The sequence below is a fragment of the Gambusia affinis genome, linkage group LG10 (genome assembly GCF_019740435.1).
Source record: "Gambusia affinis linkage group LG10, SWU_Gaff_1.0, whole genome shotgun sequence".
NCBI lineage: Eukaryota > Metazoa > Chordata > Actinopteri > Cyprinodontiformes > Poeciliidae > Gambusia > Gambusia affinis.
In genome coordinates, this window is record NC_057877.1 from 20,563,911 (window position 1) to 20,580,890 (window position 16,980).

The following is a 16,980-nucleotide window of genomic DNA, read 5'->3' on the forward strand; positions in this document are numbered from 1 at the left end:
TGGAGTGTAGGTTTCTTTTATTAATGAACATTATGAACTACAGCAACTTTTCATCCTTTAAATAAACCCTGATAGTTTGGTCTGAGAGGAGACATCCAGCCAATGATCCAGTGCTTTCTCAAACACTCAAGATCTCCACATGAACTAATTTATGGTCAGGCATGATTAGCATAACCAACACAGATGGGACTGTCCTGCACAGTAACAATGAAATCCACTCATTTTGTTTCTTCAAGATTAGATTTACAGACATTTGTGTTTATCATAGTAAAGCAGAAATTGAAAGTGATGCAGAGTAAAAGAAAACAGATATGAGTAAACTATAAAGCTACAAGAGAGAAGATAATAGCTGCGGTTTTAGATGAGTGCACACAGGTTATTACAAAAATAATGCAGGGTAGTGGAGAAGAAGGTGGACTTAGATTATCTCTTGATGGGCTGGATGTTGGAAGGCTGGAAGCAGGTGAGCTGGAGCTGCATGCTGCTCTTAAACTTGTTCAGCTGCTCCTCTAGTAACCTGGAGACCAAAACAGACACAAAGTGTGTGAAATCAGTCTGAAAACTGTTACGGATTTACAGAAACGGTTTCAGAATTGAACTCACTTTTTATCAGCCCCGCTGTGCAACTGAGGGAGCGAGTCTAACGCCTGCTTGAAGCTGGCGCTGAAAAAAACAAAACAAACACATTTTATAAAAAAAAAAGTCAAGTCGACTTAAACTTCATTACCAGAGAATACAGTTCAGGGCGAGTCTATGCATGTATCCTGACATGCACACTGACCTACTTACATGAACACACAAGACACACCACACAGCAGGCACACAACAGAACCAGATTACTTTCACTTCCTTTCCAGAACCCACCAACTAACATAAATAGGGATTGTAGGTGAGGGATGTGCGACTGTTAGGATTTATGCCTGTGACATGCACGGCTATAAATCACTGGCTATACATGTTTGAGGGCTGTACTCACTTGCTATCAGGGTTTAGGTATGCGGCCACTGCGTCTCGCAGGGCGCTGAGCTCGAGTCGAGCCTGGATGTGAAGCAGGGAGGGGTAAAGGATGGTGGTGAGAGGTTAGGTTTGAAAAAAACAAACAATAAAAGCCAGAGAACATGAAATCTAGCCATCATGGCCAACTGACAGCAGTTGGCAGATGAACTGAAACGTGGTATTATCAGAAACGACTGGTAGATCCCCCCACAAATGTGGTGTTGACTTATGAGTCAGGGTCTTACTATATGACTGACAAACAGCTAACCCTGTATTTGTGAGAATGGGTGTGTATTTTAGTGTGTACCTGCAGGGCTCCGTTCTTACTGAAGGACGACACACATTGCATAAGGCGACACATCTCGTCCGCTACAGATTCCACAATTCTTGACAATACGCGGGAAACCAGGTCCTTAGAGACGGTGAAGACCTGTTGCAGAAAAAGTTGAGTTTCATAAAGAAGTGGAGACAAAAAAAAAAGAGTTTGTGGTGCATAGGGGAAAGAGGGTCAGTGGGTGTGAGCAAGAGCGTTTGTACCTCAGCGTGGACGGCTATGATGTTTACAAGAGCTTCCTTCAGGTAGTTCCTTACACCTGAGGGAGAAGGTAGTAAAAAGTGAAAATGGGATACATTATGCAAAATATTGCAAAAACAATGAATACAGAAATAAAAATAACATGCAGGAATTAAAACAGATAAATAAGCTTTGATATAAACCATTTTATTGCAGCACTAGCTAGACTCTTTGGGTCAATATTCTGCTGGAAGGTGAAGCTTTACCAAAGTCTAAAGTACAGTCAGGATCAGGTTTTCTTCCAGGACTGCCGTCATTTTAGCTTCAACCATCTTGACATTAACCTTGACCAGTGACCTTGGTCCTGCTTAATGAAAGCAATCCCACATCATAATACTGCACCCTGTCGGACGATGTATTCAGGGTGACTTGCTGTTTTATTTTATTCCAAACACAGAGTTTCACACAGAAGCACAATCATAAATCCTTGTTTGGCATGTTTCTTACATGGCTTGTGGCCGCCTTTCACCATTAGTTTTACTGCAACCTAGATACCAGATCTATGCTGTGCATGACTACTAATTGTCAAAAAAATTCCATCTGAACAGTGGATCTCTTGAACTCCTCCAGAGTTTCCATGGGCCTCTTGGCTGCTTCTATGAGTAATGCACTCTTTTCAAATTCAGATGCACACCTGTGTTTTTAGGGTTAACAGTTTTTTCATTCTCTGTTTTTAGATGATGATTGAATATCCACAGAATATCACAGGACAGAAAGGGTTAGATCACTTTAGGTCATTGTTAGGATAACCAAACCCTACTTTAAACTTCTATACAACTTCATCATTGATCTGTTTTATAGGATCCGTTATATTTTATTTTATTTTGTGGTTTTATTCATATAGTTTTTGTAAACTATGTCCAAAACCACATATTACACTTTTTCTTCCACTTCACATGTATAAGCTGCTTTGCATTGAATCGTCATATTAAAAAAAATCTGTAAAATACATCCTTATTTTAATGTAGTTACTTGTTGTAGTGAGACCAAATGTGTAAAGCTTAAAGAAATATGATTTATTTCGCAAGGTTCTGTATTTAGCAGATTCTTCCCAAGCAAGTAGTGAGACTGAATTTTACTATTTCAAATGATTTAAGCAAATGCTCTTAACAGCTATGCACCACAGGAAGTTGCGGGGACGGTAATGTCACAACTATCTTCTAGCAAAGTAACTCAGTAAAGAAGAACAGAGAAAGGATCAGCACTATCTCAATATCTAAGACCCTGACACCGCTTTTAGCAGTTGTTTTGACATTTTTGTGCTAGGCTTCCTCTGAGGTCAAGATACTAATATATAAACCCCATAACAATGTTCCACTTTGTTATTCAAAAATAGAACAAAAGTCAGAAGAAAAACACACATTGCACTTTGAAAATTGTAGTTGCTGAAGAAGGACAGCTATCAGTTTTAGTAAGAGCTGATGAAAGTAGAATTACTCGATATAGAATCTTACAATGGTGATAATGTTGGTAAATGTTGGTTGAGATGATGATTTGAGTTGTGACATACGCCTATTTTATTTAATTTCTTCCTCATTTGGTGCTTTTCACTAGCAGTTTGGTGAAGCATACCAGTCTGTTCTGCACCAAAGCCCCCCACAACATGAAGCTTGCAAGCTTTCACTTTTCCCTTCACAGGTAACAATGGCCAAGCAATTAAAATTTCCTCTGATCAGAGCAGAGGACATATCTCCATAAATTACTGTATTTAACCTAAAAGCATTCGCAACCTTTTTATGTTACTTTTGCAGTAATGGTTTCTTCTTCTTCGAGTGGCTTTCCAGCTAATGCTGAGGAAAGACAGGATTCACTTTGGAAAACAACTTTCCATTTAACTTCAGCCAGTATCTTCACACTGCCTTATGGTTTGTTCTGAGGCTGATACGTTTCACACTAAAATATTCATATCTGGGACACAAAAGGTGATGTGTTTACAAAGCCATGATGTCATCATGTGGGCTTCCCCAACCTGTTTATATGCATATTAATCTGCGTATGTACAGACTCCTGACTGAGGAAAATTACTTTCTTATTACTAACAATTTTGGTAATCAAACTAACCTAAAATACAAAAAGTTCGGTCTCATTTGTCCTCAGTAAATGGGGAAAAAAGGGTTGTATATTATTTTATACCCTGTATGTTACCTAGTTTTAACTACATTCCTACATTAGACTGTTTCGCTCTGGTTAGGCATGCAGAATTGTTTTGGAAACATTTAATAAAGATTTGTAAATATCAGGTATTCAGTTGACTTACAATAGTTTGTACTGACACAGTTAATAAAAAAAGACCTTAGTTTACATATGGATCCAAATAATCTTACGTTTGAATTACCAGTCCACGTGACCAACTGAGATAATTTAGCTTTGAATGCATTCATTTTTCTCCAAAAGGAGCTAAAACAAGCAGCCAAATATGTAGAAGCAATGCATAAGAAGCTGCAACTGCAATAGTGTTTTTGCCAAATTTTTGTCTTTGAGGAAGATTCAATGCGGTTTGGGGCCAGGGGTTAATGTGCAAATATGGTAGGGTGAAAATATAACATCCAGTGAACTCTGACAGCGAAACAGCCAAATGCAGCAACAGAAAGAAAGTACTGAAACCGGATTTTTAATGCCTTGCAGCACCCCACACGCTTACAGGAGTCCCACACAAAGAGCAACAAGTGAAAGTCTCATATCCTAGAACAGTGGTTTAGTGTCCAAAATGTTCCGCTTTCACATGTGGCCCAGGCATACGAAGTCTTAGAGGCTGCAGAAAACCAGTGCAAAGCTCAAACTTGTCATTAGGAAATTTTGTGTCTGCATCCCACCTGAAAAATTCAATAGACTCATGTTGTCTCATATCCTGTGTTTAAGGTAAACCACGTATTTTACATTCTTATGTCACCTGAGTTTGGAGCTCATCTTGTAACAGAAATGTCAAAGTAAACCTTTGCACACACCCACATCTCCAACATAAAGGCCATGAGAGCTTCAAGCAGAGCAGAAGAATGATGTTTACAGTAAGCCATCAAAGACTTGTACTCCACACATGACACATGTGAACCACAAATCTAAAGATCAGAGCACAGACAACAAGTTCTCAAGCTACATGACTCTTGGCAGCTCATGAATGATGCTGGGTCAGTTGGTGGTTGCTCTGGGTGAATTCCCAACTCTTTTAATCCTGACTTTTATCAAGCCAAAGAAGCTTATCTAATACCTGAAGGTGTCTGGCAGTCTCTCCAGTCGAAGTATCCAGCATACATGCCGGGTTCCAAGGAACCGGCGATTGGATCGGCTCGTCTCTCAATGTAAGCTTCAAAAAGTTTGCTGTCCAACTCCCGAACGGCGTCTAGACTCACCTGCAAGGTTACAGACAGATGGAAATAAAGCACACTGACTATGGATCAATTTTAAAGTTGAAGTTCAGCAATGGAGCAGACAGTATTATCACAAGATCATAAGACAAAAGAAAGCTCAGTAAATGGCAATGATCTGTCGTGGAACATTGACTGCAACCTCTGTAGAGATGTCTAGTTGGATGTGTAGACAGAGACAGAAGTTGGATGATTGTGATGTGATGCGTTTTACAAAGACCTATTTGATATTTTCATGTTTTATAATTTTTAGCCATTGTGTATGTTATGATTTATCATGTTGGCTTCTTTTGGTGCAGAATTATGATATAATGAGACATGACAGTTCAGTCTGAAGATGCTTTGAAAAGAATAGGATATAGATCAGATTTAGTACCACATACTGAAGTGATTGATTCATACTGAATTTGAACTTTCAGAGAAGAAGTCAGATATGGGTCACATATGCCTACTTTGTGAAGGTAGCCATCCCCTCCTTCTGCTCTACAGCAGTGATTCCTCAGTAACTGAAGCCCTGCATGTTTCAGATGCGTCTCTGTTCCAGCACACCTGATACAAATGATTGCATGACCTCCTCTGAATGCCATCAAAAGCTACAGAATCCTGATAATCACCCACTTAAATCAAGTTTGAAGCAGCAGGAATACATCTAAACCATGCAGGACAATGGTTATGGTTGGGAACCACTGTTCTGAAGTTTCACGTATAAAGTATTATACTTTATTTTATGTAGGTACATATAAAATATGTTTTTTGCAGATTGTAAAACGGGTATAAAAAACCCCACACATTAAACTGAAACCAAGCTTAAATGGGAGAACAAATGGGAGATTTGTTTAGATCTGTCTAAACAAATCTCACACACCATTCCTGCCGATTTGAGCTTTGTACTTTGACTGGGCCAAAACAAAACCTGGATCCTTTTTAGTGATTGTGTTGTAGATTTGTTGCTGTAATTAAGATCATTGTTCTGATAATTAACCAGTTTGGACCAAGCTTCAGCTGTTGAACAAACTACTGCTGGAATGCTACAGACTGAATGACTGCAATTTAACTAGAACTGCAAATCAAACCCACATCATCTCTTTTCCACCACTATGCTTGACAGGTGGTATGAGGTGTTTGCCGTTTGGTTTTCTCCAAACATTACACTGCGGTTCATTCAATACAACTTCGCAAACCAAAGTCATCCTACTACATTTTTTTTTAGAAAACATGGACTTTCTCCTTCAAATATTCCAATTTCTTTGTTAGTTTTTCATCACGAGATTTAAGATTTAACCGAGTCCTGCAGAGTCGGAGATATTTTGGTCATTTGTGTCTGTATTGCATGGTCTAACTTTGGGGTGGATTTACTGGAATCGAACAATTTGCACATGTCTAAAATGTTGTCCATCTTCTCAGTGTTTACTGTTCGACTTCAAATAGTTGGGAAGTGGCAACATAATCCTCTTACAGCATTGCTGATATCTATCCATTCTAGGTTTCCATCCTGCCAAAACTGCCCATTAGTGGAGGTCAGATTGATGATGATAAAGTGATGAAAACTTTGCTGCTACTGTTTCATTTTAAATCCCATTGAAGCTGTAAAAGTGTACTTAGTTTTTTGAACAGCCATTGCTTTTTAGCCGTATAGTTTGATAACTAATCTGTGTGAAATGTGTTGTGTTTTGTAACTTGAAGCTTAGATTAATGTTAATTCCTAATTTTTACTTATGAAACAAGTAAAATAATGACATTTTATCTGCAAATGCTTTCTAACGACTAATACGATACTATCAAAAATTATATATGTGACCTGTGGATTTTATGAAGTTATTTTTGATCAGAAATATGCTAATGATGATAACATTCTACACAGAGCAACAATTTTATGCCAGATGCAAGTTGGGATTTTTTTTTCACCAACACTTTCAGAGCTATTTTAACTTTTAAGAGCAGTCTAACACCCAAATCATTTTTACATTTTAATGAGGCTCTAACTTAAGCTTTCAAAGAAAATAATGATCAACTGTTTTTACTGGAAAACCAACCGAACTTTTATTTTCTTTGTGATTCAGCCATTAGTCATTGTGTGCCATTGTGTGACTGTCTGAGTGAGTGAAGAGAAAATGGTGAAAATGAGCTTTAGAGACAATGACATTCACAGTTTTTGATTAAGAGTCATCACTCTGCTGAGAAACAGAACCTTTTTGATCAGAGCTTTGTTGTAACAAACACCTCAGCAAACCACTTGACAGAATAACAGCATGAATGTATGAGTACAGAGCACGTTTGCTGCAGTTGATGCCTATCCTAAACAGGAGCCACAGTTTTGGTTACTGACCCGATTGATCTTCTCTGTCCCTGTCAAGCCGTGCTTCTCGAAGTGGTCGGCCAGGTTCAGGAAGGTGTGCCGTTCCAGGTATTGGCAGTTACTCAGGATGATCAACAGGCGCTGCTCCTATGCACAAAAGAACCCTAAGTTTTAACGTCCATGTTCTAGAAAGAAGCCAAAGACATTTACCGTACTTTACACTAAAATTGGAACATTCTACTCACTTTTCATTCATCTATCTATCCATTTAGTATGTATTTATCTGGACAAAATGAATCGGTACTTATTTTTTAATAATACAAGATTTGTTGTTTTGGATTAATCTTGCATGCAACAAGCAAGATTGTCAACTTAATAAAATCTCCTTCCTTCACTTTGTTTTTAATTTTAATTTCCACAAACACAATAACCTTCCAAAACAGTACAGATGGAGATACAAATTTCTTAAATAATCAAAACTAGTTCTTAGAAACAGAGAGATGACTGAGTGATAAGCTTGTAGTGTGCCAACCACAAAACGTGGTGTCACTTGCAGACCGTTTGTTTTTCATGCTCCAGCAATAAGAGGCTACAGTGGGTTACAGAAACCTGATATCTATTAATGGCTGTCTGGTTTACATCCTCACATGCTTTTTAGCAAGTCGTTCTCAAAACAAAAACATCAAAATACTGTATGAGTGAAACTCTGGTCATTCACCAAAGCTCCGCTGCCAAACTCCCGCTGCTCACATCGGGCTGGGGAAACCCCTTCTGCACCTTGCTCCATTTCCCTTTACCAGAAGCACCCCGTACCCTGCTCTTCCTCCCAGCCGCCTCCCCTGCGTTTTACCCCTCCACCAACAACTCAACCAGGTTACAGGAAACAAGGACGTATCTGCTGCTTGTCCACAACCAGGAAACAGCCTGATAACATTTTGTGGTTCCAGTGACTGAGACATGTGTTTGTCTAGTTGGGTTACACAGCGAGCCCACGCTTGGGTGATGCTACCAGGCGCAGGCTCGCTATAGGACTTGAGGTTATTAAATACAGAATGCTTGGTAAAAACTATAATAATCTGCTTACAGATGTCGGAATGAATCCCTCCTGGATGCTGGAAAACCGATCAGGAGAGGATAGGTCCACTGAAACGTTGCTGAACAGAGAGGAGACATTTCTTTTTCAAAGCAAACCACAAAATGAACTAAAAGACTGAAAAAAAGAAATCTTCAAAATACTCACTGAGATACATCAAAGTCTTCATCCGCTTTCATACTCAGCTGCTCCAAACAGTTTATAAAAACCTAACGTGAACACATGGAGATCCACGTCACTTCCACAATCATCAAAGTTGTGAAATTCAGTCTTATAAGCTTCTATGAATGAAAATGACCGTGTTGTCTTGAAACCAAAAACTGTTGGAAAAAAAAAGATCTGCACATTGAAAAAACAAACAAACAAAAAAAAAAACTGAGGAAAGTTCTGTTTTCATTGTATGGGTTTTGTCTCCATTGTGTCAATTGTGATTTCAAATTAATTCAATATGGTGGAACTGGTCAATACTGTCAACAAAAGTTGATCTGTGTGAACAGCTAAGGGTTGAGAAACATCCATCTCAGCAGTGATTGGCAGAAGCGAGCAGAAAAGACAATAATAATATGGTGTCACGTAGAAGCTTATACTTTATTTTAGATTTTCCATTTTTATCACTTTATAACCATGCTAGGTTATTTATGGGTGCAACCTGCAGGTTGGGTCTATAGGGAATTTCCTTTTTGTAAATTTTTATAAAAAAAAAAAAGACAAAAAAACATCTTCAGTATAAATATTTTGAGAAAGGAAACGATGTCAAGGATTCATGCAGATGTATGTAAATCTATACATGTATGCACAACTGTGGACATACATGACGTAATAAAAACACAAAAATGCTTTTGGCATGTGTGGATTTTGTTCTAGAAGATTCAGAATAATGAAAACTAGAGTGAGGTTTAGCCAAAGCGCACACAGTGATCTGTGGCTCCTATATGGAAAACTTCCTCAAGTCATTCAAGAAATAAGTCTAATAAAAGTAAGCATGTGTTACTGAGGTCTGCAGATGTTTTCTACCACATTTTACCTTCATGATGCTCACGCTGAGCTGTGCTGCCTTGTCCTGGACCTGGTCTAACTGCAGAACCTGACAGATACAGGAATTAAAGTTTAAAGTAACTAAATCAGTGGTTCTAATTAGTCAAGCACAGACATAAATCTGTCAAATGGAACTTTACAGAATAAAGTGACCTTTGACCTTTTGCTTTGAAGGATTTCAAACTTCGCTTTCACTCATTTCAAAACCTACATTGATTTCTCCTGCTTTGATTTCCAGCGGCTCTTTCAGTGACTGCAGCATGTGGACCAGGCACTGTTCAAACTTTGAAGGCTGCAAAAAAATATCAAAGACAAAACATGCGAGAATGACTTAAAATGTTACTTTAAAATGAAAGAGTTGGTACATTATTATGTAAGGGGGAGTCAGTTCTCTTTTCTTCAGCTTGATCTGTGATTTCCACTGACAGTGCTTCACAACAAAATACGCAACAAATAAACCATGATCATCTTGTCTCCTCTACACTATGTGATGTAGATGCTCAAGACAGTTACGATGCTGCAGAGTCAAATTTGACGCTAGGATACGTTGGCCTGTAAGGTGTCAATGCACTGTAGCTGAAAAAAAGCACCTGACAGATACTTGCACTGTTAAGTCCTATGGATGTAAAAAGGATTTATGCATTTTTTTCCTTTATCTTTTGCATTTCTGTAAACTTTATGGACTTAGGACACTAATGTAGATTTTTCCATTACTTAAATAATGAGAGTTAGCCATTTTGTCTTGAGCAGAATAGAAACGTTAGGACATCAACCATAATAAAGTCTATAAAAATAGAAGATAAAATGAGGTATTTCTGGAAGAATTTCGTAAAAGATCAGACAATCACAAACAGGATGATATATTATTCTTATTGGAAGATGATTGTATAAAATCTATTTTTGATTTTGCAAGCAACAAAATGACTTGATTCAATTCAAAGCCCCTGAACTAATCCTAAAAAGAAATGAGATCTGATTTAGATAAGATTAGCTTCTGTTAGATATAATAAATAAATACAATTTTGCAATATTAAAGAACAAACAAACAAAAAAACAAGGTAATGTTTACAAAGTAAAGAAGACTGTACTGAATTAGGGTTGGTTTTACCTAAATGTTTGCGGGAATATATCTTCCACGTTTAGTTGTGTAAGATTGAGCACTGCTTGGTGTGGTAACTCGTTCTTACCAGACTGGTGATTCCCTCGTTATCTACAACCCAATCTTCCTTTTCGGCAAGTCTCTTCACATCTAAACGGGGAAGAAGCATGCAGAAATGACTTCAAACCACTGAACAATTTACCGAACAAAAATCCCTTATTTACAAAGACCGATAATAAACGGAGACAATGTTGTGTATTTCTGGAAAAAAAACAACAAAAAAAAAAAAAAACAGCCGATGTCAAAGAAAATCTACCTTTCTGCAGAGACCTCAGTTTGTTTGGTGTTATGTGACATGGGTGTAAGGAGTTCAGCGAAAACCAGTCACTCTTCTCAAAATGACCATACTTAACCACAAGTGAAACTGAACATGTCTGGTTTTGGTCTCATAACACTTTCTCCATTATAACCCTGGAGGCTGCAGGAGGTAAAAAGATCCTGACCAGCAAGAAAATCAATACAGTGAATTCAGATGGTCTATTAGAAAATAAATGCTGAAGAGTTTTTGGAGATTTCTCTTACTGCTTTACATAAATCAACAGTAATTTTCTTCACTTCTAAGTAACTTCCTTAAATTCTGCCTTGTATTTTGGGTCTACTGTGCACAAGTGTTATATGAAAATGAGAAAAAATTATCAGTTTTTCTTCAAGACTTTCTTGCAATAAAGTGTGCATTTATACAGTGATTTCGCCAGATGTGCAACCTTTATTTTATTTTATTTTAATTGAAATACATTTAGTGGAGAAAAATCCTCCAGTGTTATAAACTAAGTCAATATTGACAAACTAGTTTACAGACAGAGGCCACCAGATTTTTATTCATAGCCTGTAGGGTTCAATTTGTGTTTGGCTCTCTCACAAGGTTCCATTTGAAAGACAAACAGGTCCGCAGCATCGCAGATCTCCAGCCATACTGAACTGTGGGCAGAAAGTGCTTCATCCTCATGAAATCCCATCTCCATTGACTGATAAGGATGCGCAGCTCATTTTTCTTACAAGTGTCCTCAAAAATCATTAATCACTGAGATAATTTGCTGTGATGTTTGTTCTCAACACTCTCATCCTAAACGTTCACTGAGATGAAACCAAGTTGAAGTTCCAGCATTTTCTTCTTTCAGGACACTGGATCATCACTGACCCATTATCCATGGCTGCTGCTTTTAAAAGATTAGTTGTTTTGCACATTTGATTTCTAAGTATTCCATCACATACTCTGAGTCCGCCAATTTGATTTTTATGCTTTTTTTTGTTTCATTCCTCTTTTAAAGACATGTATTTAAAACACTTCAGCATATTTCTTAGTCAACATACAAGAATCCCATTATAATCTTAATGTTTTGTTTGAAACTGATTTGCAAGTTTGTGCTGAAGGACTCCTAAAATATCTGACTTGTCTTAATTGGCGGGTGACTTGTACATGCAATGTTTCCTGCAGTAGTTTTTTTAAATAATTGTTATTTTTATATTCTAATTTGTGAATTTAGACTCATGTAGATAACTAAATGAGTTCATGAATACTGTTCCTTATTTTGATCTTAAAAACATTAAAATAATAATCAAGACATTTCTCAACTTGTTTTGGAGGTACTTATCTAGAATTATATTAGTATTGCTATAATACATTGCATGGTGTGATAATTGTGATTATTAAAAAAGAAAAAAAAATACTGTTCTAAAGTTTTGTTTCAGGGGTTAAAGTAAAGTGCACATGTGGACAGCAGCTGAAGTAAACACTGGAGCAAATTGGCAGCCCATAATTCAGAAAAATCTGCAAAGTGTAATAAAAATAAACTCTGTCCTCTTTCAGAGATGAAGCCGACATGATCACATGCAGATGGTTTAATGTGGAATAGTTCCCCATTCACTTTCCACAGCTTCCACTCAGCGGACAATGTCTCACCTTCTGACGTGTGGAGCAGAGTCACCATCAGGCAGTGGACCCTCAGGTCCAGCAGCAGATCCTGGATCACCTGCAGCAAATCATTCGGGATCTCCAGAGTGGACAGCGCCTCGTGACAACCTCTGGGCAAGACGCACCAACATCATCAGATCAGATGACCACAGCCAGTCATTAACAAAGTGGCGGAGAGGAGGTAGATGTTAAAAAACTTGGAGTGAGAACCTGACAGTGTGGATGATCTGCGTGAACCAGGCTCCAGTCAGCTCTGTCTTGTCCTCCCAGCCTCCATAAACATGAAGCTCTCCTTGCGGTAGAGTGGTGGGCAGCAGAGCGCCACGGATAAGCTTCACAAGCCTGTTTGTCAGCTCCTCAATCATTTTCTACAAAAAAGAAAAACATAACAAACCAATAAAACATGTAGAAGCCAGATAACAGACCTTACAAAAGAAGCTTAAGTCTAAGTGAAATAAGCTTCATACTTTGAAGTCATTCTGTCTCTGTCTGGCGTTCTTCTTGGACTTTTCCACCTGGCCAGATTTCTCTCCAGTCTGAAAGGAAAAAAAAAAACAAACAACAAAAAGAGTTGTCCAGCTTGAAAAGCAGTTAACATAATTTTCTAAGGTAGGTGAGGAGACTTGTAAGATGGTGAAACATTTTCTTTTTTCAAACAAAGATAACCACTAACAGGAAGACTTCATCAGTATGGGAAAATATAGCGTTTTACATAATTTTGCATCTGGAACAGTTTACAGTGTTTCCAAGGATATTACAGAGCCTATTCTGGTCTAGATTTGTAAACATCCTTTGAGGCACAGGTTGGGGAAAAACCTGGTAATGTTATTGTTCCTGGAAACCCTGCAAAAAATGGCAAGCCCGTCACTAGACATGTATCCCTAGCAACATCCTCCAGCTGTCACTGGAGAATCACAAAGCATTCTCACATCAGAGGCGTCACAAATTTACTTAAGAAAACTCAGAATCTACAGGTTTAACACTGAGTGGGTGAAGATTAACACCACACAGCAACCTGAACACACCATGAAACATGGTGGTGGCAGAACCATCTTATGGGAAAGCAAGTCTTTAGCAGGGGCTAGAAAGTTGGTCAGATGGATGAAAAATTTGCAAAAGCAGAAGTTAATTAACTCTGCTGTTATTTTCACATCTCAGTTGTTTGCAGTTTTTTTTATTTCTTGTAAATAGTCTGATGCACCTGGATGTGCAAGATGTACATCCAGGCACATCTTGCACATTTTTCTTGTCTAAATTAACCAGCAAAGCTGCATATTACTTTTGATCCGAATAGGATATTTTTCTCATTGTTATGTTTTGAATTTGTCATTATTGTAGGGTATTTTATTCTTATTTTCATGCATATATTTTATTTTTACATTTAGGTAAATATGCATGTTCCCCTTTACCTTAAGAATTTTTTTTCCACTATGGGAACAATTTTTTTTCATTCTGTTTTAAATATATCTGACTACAATAGGGCTGCACAGTGGCACAGTTGGTAGTACTGTTGCTTTGCAGCAAAAAGGTCTGGTCCTGGGTTCAATTCCCAGCCTGGGGTCTTACTGTATGGAGTTTGCATGTTCTCCCTGTGCATGCGTAGGTTCTCTCCAGGTACTCCGACTTCCTCCCACAGTCCAAAAACATGACTATTAAGTTAATTGGTCTCTCTAAATTCTCCATAGTTGTGAGTGTGAATGGTTGTTTGTCCTTTTTGTCTCTGTGTTACTCTGCGATGGATTGGCAACCTGCCCAGAGTGTACCCTGGAGATAGGCACCAGCACCCCTCCCAGCCCCAATGGGATAAAGGTGTAAGAAAATGGATGGATGATTCAAATATGCAGAAGAGAAAAACTGCAGGTTCTTTGCGGTACTAGCAGAAAATAAATGACACACACGTCCCTAAGCCAACATTTAACATTTTTAATAAACTGTTGACTGATGTTTAAAGACTCAAATTTTGATGCACTTACAGTAATAGTGCTATTTGGTTTTTAAATCTGACCTGCAGATCATGGTCCAGAGCCAAGGTGAAAATGGCCTTGGTGCATCAGTGAAGCAAAACTGATTTTTTAAATTATTCTTTCTCTTCTCACTCTGAAGTGTTTACCTCACTAAAAAGACTTCCATTGACATAGGAGATCCACAGCTTCCAGAAGTTTGGCAGCTGACCGATCACCACGTCTGAGAGTTTCTCCACAAACTGCACTTGCTGTGGGGTTTCAAAGCGCCACGCTGGAGGAAAGAAAAGCTTATTATTCACTAAACTCAAAGTCGTGTCATGATGTGGGTAACTACACAACAAAAACCTTCCTGGAAGACAAACAGTTTTTGTTTGTGGCCTTACTGTACTTGCTGATAAGAGGAGATTCCCCTAAGAACTGTATGTGACAGAAAGTGTTACACACATAAACGTCGGTGTAGCAGCAGGGAAGCCCCTCTGCGGCACCTTGTGTGTGGGTGATTTTACACTCACTGCTGGGCCGCGGCGACCGCAGACTGCCCCCTCTCTTCAGAGAAGCGGAGTGGCCGAGCCTGCCGAGCGCTGCCAGACGGGTATCCCCCTCGAGATCCAGAGCGCCGGCACCCACTGATCCATGCAGAGACGAGAAAAAACAACACGTGCTTTAAATAGCAAATAATCAAATGAGCCATATTCCTAATTCCACATTCCTCGATAAGCTGAGCAGGTTTTCACACCAAACAATCCTTCCCTGTCTTGTCTTTATTTATGTTCCGATCCAGACCCGCAGCTTAGAGATGTCCAAGTTCTGTACAAAGTATGGGGTCTGCAAGTGCAGGGGTGAAGTGGGTTTAAACTCTCCACAATGTCCTCAGTTACATCCAGCAGAAGACATCCACTAGATGGCAACAGAGAGCCATGGAACTGCAACAACGGATGCAGCTTTGAGAGGCAGGCGCACAGTCCTATCTCATGAGGTGACATAACTTTGGTGAAATTAATCTGGAAGAAAGCTTAAAAGTAACAGCAGGAGGGGTGGAAGTTGCAGGACAGGAATGAAAGTGAAAGAGCAGCAGACTCAAGAAGGGAGCAAAGCTGCTGCAGTGAAAATGAAACTCAGGAGAGGTTCGTGCAAACGCTGCAGAACGCCTACATGGAGTTTGTCTAAACGATGGGAGACGGATGACCACATTTCCAAAACATGTGTCTGACACACACATAGAGAGAGAAAAGTACTCCGGTGACTCATAGACTAACTGCAGTGTGTTAGCAAGTATTGAGAAATCCCCCAAACTGAGCAGCAACTGTGGTTTAGATGGCTGTGCACACAACACAGCAGCCTAGAAAATGTAAGGAAATTCTCATTTGAGTCAGACTATCTGTAAACATATCTCTAACACACACACGCACACACACGCATCCACACTCGACCCACATGGAGTAGCACAGAGTCTTTCTTTCATGTTTTCCCTGTCTTCTTACAGGCATAAAGGCTGCTGTTGTTCCAGGTGTTGGCTGTGGATCAATAGGAAACATGGAAGTCTGCAGGACTCAATCTGTGTTTGCACGACAATATTATGTAGTCACTTCTCAAAACGCAGAGGTTAGAAATTGTGTGTGCTAAATATAATGCATGCATGCCTTGTATACTTCCCATTTATGTTTGAAGCGTGAGATCGCTGATGTTCAACTCATTTGTCTCAAAATGTGTCAAAATATTTTTGTCACCTAAACTTTTCTACATTTTAAAATGTCATAGTTGGATGCTTCAATATATGTTATTGACCACAATAAAGAGGTTCACAATTATAAATCAGCAGGAAATTGTATGTTTTAATTAAAAAAAAAAAAATAATTAAATCAGAGTGTAATTGCATATGTATTTACTTTGACACCCCTAAAAACTCAAAAAAGAACTGACATGACTGTGTGACGGAACCGACCAAGAGGCCACGATCGCAACTCTAGCAGAGTTTCAGAGAAACCTTTGCCAGGACAAATAATAGTTTTGCACTTCACTAGCTTGGCTTTTATAAAAGCTGGCTTGAGTATGCATACCCTAAACACACAAGGAAGTGTGAATGCTTTTCGTCTAAGGGGCAAGGAATTAGCTGGGGTTGATGGAAAGATTCATGGAGGTAAATGCAGAATACCTCCACCTACATCTACATCTTTTTCTGCTAGAAGCTGAAAAATATGTAAGACTGGGGTGGAGGCATTAAACTAATAAAAACATCACACATTTTAATGTGATAGACTGACAACCCTTCACCCCCTATCAGAGTCTGAGTATTAGCACACAATTCTTTTTAGGTTTTAATTATTACATGTGAAAATCTCAATAAAAGGCGTTAAAGATAGGAACCGTCATCTTGGCAGAGCAAACTCACATATCATTAAACTACAGGCCAAGATTCCTGATCAGGAGTATTGATGTTGAGTACAGAAATATTGTTTAAGTAGCTCAGTTTATAAATGACTTGGGCCGACTCGAATCAGACGGCAGCAATGGGGTTTGCTGGAAGTGTTTAGTCATATGAAAGCAACTTGTGCTGCTCTGCTTCTTCACATGTCAAAAAACTTTCCCGTT

The 16,980-nt window shown here is 38.7% G+C and overlaps 1 protein-coding gene across 1 annotated transcript in view; it reads right to left on the bottom strand.

The window, feature by feature from the left end:
- exoc2 (exocyst complex component 2) overlaps positions 1-16,980 on the bottom strand; it is a 50,796-nt gene continuing 33,816 nt past the window's right edge. Inside the window, exons 12-28 of the mRNA XM_044129703.1 lie at positions 14,904-15,017; positions 14,538-14,662; positions 12,895-12,963; positions 12,638-12,795; positions 12,416-12,537; positions 10,544-10,605; positions 9,568-9,648; positions 9,346-9,405; positions 8,469-8,530; positions 8,313-8,382; positions 7,259-7,375; positions 4,776-4,917; positions 1,534-1,589; positions 1,304-1,426; positions 977-1,038; positions 604-663; positions 1-517 (exon numbers count right to left, since the gene is read on the bottom strand). Of these exons, the coding sequence (XP_043985638.1) occupies positions 424-517; positions 604-663; positions 977-1,038; positions 1,304-1,426; positions 1,534-1,589; positions 4,776-4,917; positions 7,259-7,375; positions 8,313-8,382; positions 8,469-8,530; positions 9,346-9,405; positions 9,568-9,648; positions 10,544-10,605; positions 12,416-12,537; positions 12,638-12,795; positions 12,895-12,963; positions 14,538-14,662; positions 14,904-15,017 (1,577 nt within the window). The 3' untranslated portion in view covers positions 1-423. The remainder of the gene's footprint in view (positions 518-603; positions 664-976; positions 1,039-1,303; positions 1,427-1,533; positions 1,590-4,775; positions 4,918-7,258; positions 7,376-8,312; positions 8,383-8,468; positions 8,531-9,345; positions 9,406-9,567; positions 9,649-10,543; positions 10,606-12,415; positions 12,538-12,637; positions 12,796-12,894; positions 12,964-14,537; positions 14,663-14,903; positions 15,018-16,980) is intronic.